This window comes from Cryptosporidium hominis (assembly GCF_000006425.1).
Source record: "Cryptosporidium hominis TU502 chromosome 1 CHRO011059, whole genome shotgun sequence".
NCBI classification, from domain to species: domain Eukaryota; phylum Apicomplexa; class Conoidasida; order Eucoccidiorida; family Cryptosporidiidae; genus Cryptosporidium; species Cryptosporidium hominis.
The window spans coordinates 1-8,559 of NW_667140.1; the positions used below are offsets into that span (position 1 = coordinate 1).

An 8,559-nucleotide genomic window follows, 5' to 3' on the forward strand; every position below is an offset into this window, starting at 1 on the left:
GGAGAAAGGGTTAATGAAGAAAACATTGATAGTATTATCAATATATTAAGGAACATTGAAATGCCAAGTATCGAATTATCTCTTTTCCTAATCAATTTTGGAAAAAAGTTTGTTAAATTTGAATTAAAAGAATTCTCAAATTTATGTAAAATGGTTGAATTTTCATTGCTTTGGATGGCTTTAGTTATTAATAAATTCCCAAATTTTATAAAAGTGAGCCTGGGAGATGATATCAGCGAAATAAGTGGCATTGAAACAATAAAAAAACAAAATAGTCAATTAATTTTTGAAGATTGGGAGAAAAATGTTTGTTTTGATTTTTTCAGTACAAACAATATTTGTCTCGGTACTATTAATACTGGCGAAATAGCAAACTCTCAATGTAGGCGTCTTCACAATACTTTAGAACTCAAAGAATTCGTTTCTTTAATTGAGACATGTGATCAATTACCAATTCAAATACCAATTAAATCTAGGCTTGTAAATATTCTTGTGGATGCATTAAAATGGACAATCTCCGCTAGGGAAGCAATATTACTATTACCTAGAAATACAATATTATGTCCATGGGTACATATTGAAGGAATAGTGGAAGAAATTACTCTATGCTCAAAGAATAGTCAAATAATGAAAACTATTGGCCTTGATAAGAATATTTATAATATCAAAGATGAAGAAATTATGAATATCATATCAAACTTAAACGCTAATGAATATGAAACTTGTTCTAATTTTGAAAAGAATTGTGAAGTAGAAATTCAAGTTAAAAAATTTCCAAGGCCTAGAGGAAGACCTAAAAGAGAACAGGTTTGTGTGGAAAAAAACGAATCACAATTTGAAGATATATTTAATAATATATGCATGGATTACAAAGAAATAGACCGCTTGCCTAATTGCGTTTTTCCAAAGTCATTTTATTCGTGGCTATTAAATGAAAACAATAATAAATATTTTAGTGTTCAAGACTTGATATCTATTACATCCAAGGATGAGGATAATAAAAGTTCGAAATTAAATAATTCCCAAAACTGTAATTCAAACATTGGATGGGAAAACGGTTACTTTTATTGGAATAAAAGCAGTAGTTCAGCTTCAAATGAATCCATTGTTGAAGATGACTATGGAAGTGATTATAAATTGCAATACATTGGATTGATTGATCCCCAAAATTATCCAAAGAAGGAGGTTTATAAAAATAAATTATTGTTAGATTTTATCCTTTGCATTGAAGTATACAATAACATTCAAAACAATCCTGCAGAGTTGTGTTCTATTTGTTCCAATTTCAGAAGACGAAAACATACTAATAATATTTCACCTCTAAACTGTAACTCTAGCTGGATTATTTGCGAAGAATGCAGCCGTTGGTACCACCAGGATTGCGTTGGGTATTCCTCCAAGTCAAATAATTTCCCAGAGAAGCTATCAAATGGTTCTAATTCAGCAAATGAATTGTCATCTTGGACTTGCCCATCGTGCAGTTTGAGGTTTTCAACTTCAATTGGTCGTTCTAATTCAATTATTAACTTATTAAAAAACAGTAATAATCTTGAACTTTTTCATAGTAATAATGCTTACATACTTTCGGATATACACTGTAAATCTATTGATCGAGCAGAAAAAAATAAAACTTATGATAAATCATTAAAAAGAGAAGTCCCAACTTTAGAAAACCTTAAGCAAATCATGAAGAGCAGTTTCTCTGATAAAATTTCTTTCATTAGGCTTCATGAAAGAAACGTAATTGCAAATACATTTTATCTATTCAATGTTTGGGTAAACGACTTTTATAGAATATTAAAATGGGACCCATTTGAGTTTTCTGAATTTAATTCTTCAGTTTTCTTTGATCCAGCTGAGATTCAAGAACGCATAATGAATAAACAAATACTGAAAGAAAAGAGCGAGCCTCTGGATAAAGCTGAAGAAGACGAAAATTTATTAAAAGAAAAACATATAGAGCATGAACAAGCTGTTGCTATGTCTGATATTACACAAACTAGCCGTAAAGGTAGGCTACTTAAAAACAAATTATCAGCAAAGGAGATGCTAAATCCTAAATTGAATTCCATTAAACCAAAGAAGGGAAGAAAGAGACGTTTGCTATTCCCAAGTACAGTCACTAAAAAACAAATTAAAAGAAGTTTTCCCTGTATGATTGATAACTCAGCTGGCACTCTACAAATAAACTTTGAAACGGTCTTCAAGGATATCTCTCCTGGCTGTAAATATAATATCGATCCAGATTATATAGGCAAAAATAAAATAATTGAACCTGGCTTATCAAAGCCTTTAGAAATTGATGAAATTATGAATTTGTATATTATTGGGGCTCTAATTGGTTTGGACGGAGCTGTTGAATTTGAGTGGCTATATTGTATATTAAAATATTTGGCATTCTTCAATTCTAAATTCGGATTTTATAACGAAAACCTTGCGTTACTAAACAGTTTTCAACTATCTGAAGAATTATCATTTATCAATACTCTCAAAAATCAAAAAAGACTTTCTTGGGAAGAATTCAAATATATCTTAGTTCATTTTTCACCAAACTTTCCAATAAAGCTTAATTCTTGCAAAATTTTTTATTTGAATTTACCAAAGTTGAGATCGATAAGACTAAAATGCAAATCAATTTTAGATTATATTAAAAATTCTAGCCAGGAAAACCTTACAAAACCTCAAAGTATTGATCAAAACAATCGAAATTTGTTTACAGATCACGAGCAACACAAACTAAATGGGAAAAACTTTAAAACTGAGTTAGAGTCATTGTTAATTGGCATCGTCAAATCTGGAATAATGATCCCTGAAGAAAAGATTGTTTCTCATTTATTGTTCACATACTATTTGGAATCTATTTTACTGCTATATGGAAAACAAATTTCAAGTGTATATTGTAACCAACTTAATCCAAAACCTTTGCATTCAACATTAGTTAATATTAATCAACACATTTTATTTTGGAAAGAATCAGATGCTAATCTTTCAAAGATATATGGAACCAGATTCATTCCTCCAGAATATAATGGTTTTGTTTTAGAAGGTGAAGGCTCATGTTTCCAAAATCAGGAAAACAAACCCTTGTTACGCATTCAACGCTTTATTAAATATTGTGAAACAATTCAAGAATCAATAAATCAATGTAATGAATGGAATGAAAGATACAAATTTTTAATGGAAACACCAAATGAATTTGAGATTTATGTTAAGTTTCTTAAGCAGGGGCTAAATCTACCTTGTATTTACCCTACTGTATATTCTTTTGGAAATATATTAGCTTCAATAGAGAGCTACGAAGACTTTGTAAATCAAGTTTTTGAAAGCCCAGGTAATCCTAGCTCGCTTAAAAAAGCTTCAAATCCTCCAGGTAGCTTCAAACCATCATTTGCGCAAACAGTTGGTGCTATAGTTGGCTCCAGCCAACCCTCGCTGAACCCAAAATTTGAAAATATTCAGATATTAAAAAATGTAAGGGAGTTCTTAAAAGGACTTCCTATACAGAAGAGTGATTTAATTTTAAAAATAGACCAAATGGAAGAAAATACCCAACGTTTTATTGAAGGTATCAAACAAAAAATGCCGCAATTAAAGCAACTTAGTTCAACTGAAGCATTAATTTCCCAATTACAACTAATTAAAGAAGAAGCAATTCACAAAGTTCCAATAATTGTCAATAATGTGCCTGAACTTAGGGAGTTATTGAATAATATCCCTGATTTTGGCTCCCCCCATCACAACTTGTTATTAAGAACTCAATTTCTTATGTCATTACAATGCCCAATTGCAAAGTTAAGGAAGCCACTCAATCCATTCCCAAATATCCCGGAAGCTTCTTCTAGCCTATCTAATGTTGTTGGACAAAGCCAAAATAACGAGCTTCATCAGTCAGAAACTAAAGGAGAACTTATGGACTCTCAAGGAAATAATTCTAACAAGCCGATCTTACATGCGCCAGGTGGCGCAAATAATAAAATTAACACATCTTGCCAACTACCAAACAGTATGTCATTTATCTGGCAAAACTTAGTCCAACAGGGGAGTAATCCTATGAGTCATTACTATTATAAATAAAATTAACTGATCTCATATATAATTATTGATTGTATTTTTTAGCTTAGTACTCTGCTATAATTTTTTTTTGTAATTCGAGCTTATACATGCAAACTTTCCCCTTTGTGAAAAAATTATGGAAAACTTAATAATTATGTGGAGTTTAATGAAAAGTTGTTGTTATTCAATTGGAGGAAGTTCTTGCACAGATCCTGTGAATTTTAATGCAGATTGGTGTAGTTTGATACATACAAATGATGAGGAATCAAAAAATTTTCAATATAAGTTGAACTCCTCTAAAAAAGATGAATCTTCAGAAAACCAGAAAAAGATATCAATGAGCTCCACAGATATTAATGATCTCGTAAACTATTTTATTAAATGCGCATTAAATGGAGTATCTGTCGATATTTATGATCAAGCAAGTCAGTCTTTTGTTTCAGGCAAATATTTTATCAACAGAAATTTGAATATTATTACATTTAAATCGCCTGTACATACAATAATCATTCCATTTAAAGCTGTAAGTTTATACCGAAGTAAACTGTCCAATTCTTACAAAATCTTAGATAAATACACTCCTAAACAGTTCTGAATTTAACTACTTGTATTCAAACAGCCATAACATGTCAAGCGACCACAATAAGCAAATTATTACGATTATTTTCGATTCTAATATGGAAAAAAGTGACACAATCCCAATTCTATTTAATGATCAAAGCTCCGCCAACAATTTCTTACTTGTGGTCGAGATTTTGAGGTAAGCTGCAACTCAAATAACCCTGGAAAGCTATCTAACAGAATGCAGATACAATGAAATGAGCGACGAAAATCACAGAGAAAACTCTGACGAGTCCATGACTGAGAATAAAATTCCAAATTTGCAGTGAATGGAACAAGAGATAATAAAAGGTTAAGAAATATGAAAATAATGCAAAAAAAAAGTACTGTTAGTTTAAAATACCTATTTAACAGCTTTCCTAGACTCGAGAAGATCCATAAAATCGATATTTATCTAACGTAATAAACTTATGTGAGAAACAGCTCCCATAGGATACGTAATTAATTATCACGTAGGATAATTTAACAGCTTATGCTGCTCTCTTTCTCTGTTGCTGAATAATATCAACAAGTTCATCTCGCTTCTTCTTGGCTCTTCTTTCAGTCCCCAAGCGTGCTCTAGCAAATCTCATTGCTCTCTTAGCTGTCGATGCAGATCCAACCTTTAATAATTCCATCATTCTCTTTTCATATGGTGCGAAACCTGCAACTTCGCGAATTACCTGTCTAACCAAGGCATTTCTTGCAGAAAGCTTTCCCTTGCGCGAACTTGGTCTGGGTCGTTGTGGTCTCTTAGTCACAATAAAGCCTGTATTCAAGCCAACTACAGTTCCTGTTGAAATAGATGAGGTCATTGTTACAATTCAAAGCTTGCCCAATTAAGACTTCGCTAACTCTGATTTAACGCCGCAATATTATTATTTTGAAGTCAATAAAAACTAATAATAGTTAAATAGCAATCGTTTTAATAAAATATATACGTTTTGAAAATAAAACTAACATTTGTCTCAGCACATGGCGGCATTGTTTTGCCGCCTCGTCAGTAACTCTATTTTGTCAGCTGTGACAATTAATCAACGTCCTGAAATATTACTGGGCAAGTGAAATGAATGTATCTATAAAGTTAAGTCAGTTATTATACATAAAGGTAATTGATATATTGAATTTAAAACGCTAACATTTCCCTTAAATCTTTTAAATACGTGCGATGCCAAAGTTTAAAAAGAGTAAAAACAAGCCTTCTAGGAACAGAAATCCTCTACATGTAGATATTGAGTCTGCAAGTTGCCCATACTCAAAACCAAGAAAAAGTAAACCAATAGATTCTTCCCATGACTCCCTTTATGATAATCTTCCTAATGAAGAACAATTTTCTTCTGAAGTGCCAAAAAATATTGGAAAAAAAATTTTAGACGAGGCGAATCGACAGCTTAATGACTTCTACGATGATGAAATTCAGGAACATATTATTGACAAAGAAACAAATGAACCTAAAGAAGAATTTAATCTTCCTATTGATAGTTCCGGTTTTATATATATTGATGAAAGTGGAATAGGAACAGCTGATGATATGGGACTGGATGATTCTTATTGGAATGATTTATTAAAAAATTATGAACATGAAAATCATTCAACTCAAGGCATTCGAAATCAAACGGGTTTTATAGACACTATTGTTTCTAAGCTACGTGAGAAGAGTTCAGATAGAAAACCTTTAGAAATATCTGAAAGTTGTCAAAACTCTAATATTCCCGAAAAGGTAACTCAAGTTTATACTTTAATCGGTGAATGGCTTACCAAATATAAATCTGGAAAACTTCCAAAAGCATTTAGTATTATTCCGAAACTCGAAAATTGGGAGGAGGTTGTATTTCTCACTAATCCGCACAATTGGTCTCCAAATGCAATGAATGAAGCAGTAAGAATTTTTTCTTCAAATCTATCCCCAAAGGGACTCACTAAAATTTTATTCAAAAATTTTATATCCTACTATTCGAACGAATATATCTCAAAATTATGGCAAACTGAATTATCATTATTACCAAGCACTTAAAAAAGCTATGTTTAAACCTGCTGCATGGTTTAAAGGTATCTTATTGCCCCTTGCAGAAGATGAGTCTTGTACAATCAAAGAAGCCATAATTATTGGGAGTATATTAAGTAAGGTTAGTATTCCTGTTCTTCATACTGCTGCTGCAATTATCAAACTCTCACAAATTAAGGTATGGAATACATGTCAAACACATTTTATAATGGTTCTACTATGTAAGAAATATTCAATGCCTAAGAAAGTAATTGATGAGTTGGTTGATAATTTTACCAAATTTGACCAAAAATTCCTGCATTATAATGACTCTTCACCATTATTTTCACATAATAACATCAACCTGAATTCAACAAACGTTCAAACAAATAGTATTTTACCTGTAACTTGGCATAAAACTCTGCTGGTATTTGTCCAAAGATACAAATACGAGTTTTCATCCGACCAAATTAATAGATTAAATGATCTTGTTAAAAACCAATATCATTATTTAATCTCTCCTGAAATTATTCGTGAACTTTCTCACTCGCTAATTAAAGTTCCGAGTTAGATTTCGACTTTATAATGAACGAGATTCCACATTAAAATAGTATATTATATTCAAAATCAAATTTTATAATTAAATTATAATTATTAAAGTGTCATTGAATTGTATGATTTATTTTATTTTAATAGAAATCGTCTTCTTTCAAAGACATACGAGCTATGCTCAACGCACTGTTCATATATTTATCAATAAATTCTTGTTTCTTAAACTCTGGCGAAGTTTTGGAGTAGTAAATAGCCTTTATTGTTGAATGAGACCTTGTACGTTCTTCAGAATTGATCAGTTTGTTGAATGTGTTGTATAGGTGTTCAATAGTCATTTTATTATTAATATAATCTATTGCTCTTTGTAGATTAAAACTCTCTGAGAGGTCGCCTACGTAACGAATTTCATCCCAGTAATGGTTAAGCTTCTGATTGAATGAATTCCCTATTGATTTTGCTTCTTGTATTAATGAGTTTTTAATATCTTCAAACATGTGACTTTCCATATTTCCTAGCTTTCTGGTTGAAAACTCGTATAATGTATTACGTATAATCGACTCAATTTTTTCAACAGAATTATTGTTGTCTCCCTCAACTCCTACAACCAACAACCTGGTACTACTTATAGGGATAATGTTTGCAAAAATAATATATCCTAATTGTTTGTTTGTCCTCAAATTGTCATAAATATATTCTTGAATAATTGGTTGTAATGCCATTAAATGTAATTTTTCTTCAAAAGATGGGACTCCAAACTGATAAAATGCTAATACAGTGTTATTAATATCCTCAACAACTGGATTTATTAAGGCAATATCAATCGGCCTTGTAAGTTTGTGGATTTTCTTTTTCATTGAATATTTATCATTAAGTGATAAAATTTTGCTATTTAATACAAACTTCTCAATTAAATACAAAGATTTATTCTTGGAAATATTTCCCTGTAAATATGCAATAATTGATTGTCTATGTAATAGCTTGTATGCCCAACTATTAAACAATTCGCATTTATTGTAGCCTTCATTTGAACTTGAACCCAAAATTGTTTGTGTATATTCAAGTATGAATGAAATAAATTTATGTCTATTTTTGCTGGGATTTTGATTTTGATTTTGATTTTCTATTTCAACGAACATTCTGTTAATAAAGCTTCTATATTCCCACTCAGTGTATTCTCCATTGGTTTGCAATGACTTAATTATTAACATAATTTTAGAATATGTTGTATCTTCTGAATTAAAAACATACTTAGAGTCATTTAGCTCTGCAATGATTTCATTCAAAATGCTGCAATCAAAATTAGAAATATTTGCAATTTCTGATGCAACTATTTCGTTCAAAAGAACGTCAATATCATCTGAATACCCAAA

General features: G+C 30.9%; 5 protein-coding genes across 5 annotated transcripts; 3 read left to right on the forward strand and 2 right to left on the reverse strand.

The window, feature by feature from the left end:
- Positions 1–60: 60 nt before the first annotated feature.
- On the forward strand, positions 61–4,074 carry Chro.10189 (hypothetical protein). Its single annotated transcript, XM_660870.1, has 1 exon — positions 61–4,074. One exon carries the CDS (start codon positions 61–63, stop codon positions 4,072–4,074), a length of 4,014 nt encoding a protein of 1,337 aa, XP_665962.1.
- A 115-nt stretch (positions 4,075–4,189) lies between these two features.
- Chro.10190 (hypothetical protein) lies at positions 4,190–4,648 on the forward strand. The annotated part of the gene is made up of 1 exon (XM_660871.1): positions 4,190–4,648. The coding sequence occupies one exon, from the start codon at positions 4,190–4,192 to the stop codon at positions 4,646–4,648; it is 459 nt and encodes a 152-aa protein (XP_665963.1).
- A 496-nt stretch (positions 4,649–5,144) lies between these two features.
- Positions 5,145–5,468, reverse strand: Chro.10191 (ribosomal protein L36e). Its single annotated transcript, XM_660872.1, has 1 exon — positions 5,145–5,468. The coding sequence occupies one exon, from the start codon at positions 5,466–5,468 to the stop codon at positions 5,145–5,147; it is 324 nt and encodes a 107-aa protein (XP_665964.1).
- Positions 5,469–5,821: 353 nt separating this feature from the next.
- On the forward strand, positions 5,822–6,667 carry Chro.10192 (hypothetical protein). Its single annotated transcript, XM_660873.1, has 1 exon — positions 5,822–6,667. One exon carries the CDS (start codon positions 5,822–5,824, stop codon positions 6,665–6,667), a length of 846 nt encoding a protein of 281 aa, XP_665965.1.
- Positions 6,668–7,326: 659 nt separating this feature from the next.
- Chro.10193 (hypothetical protein) lies at positions 7,327–8,397 on the reverse strand. Its single annotated transcript, XM_660874.1, has 1 exon — positions 7,327–8,397. The coding sequence occupies one exon, from the start codon at positions 8,395–8,397 to the stop codon at positions 7,327–7,329; it is 1,071 nt and encodes a 356-aa protein (XP_665966.1).
- Between the last annotated feature and the right edge of the window lie 162 nt (positions 8,398–8,559).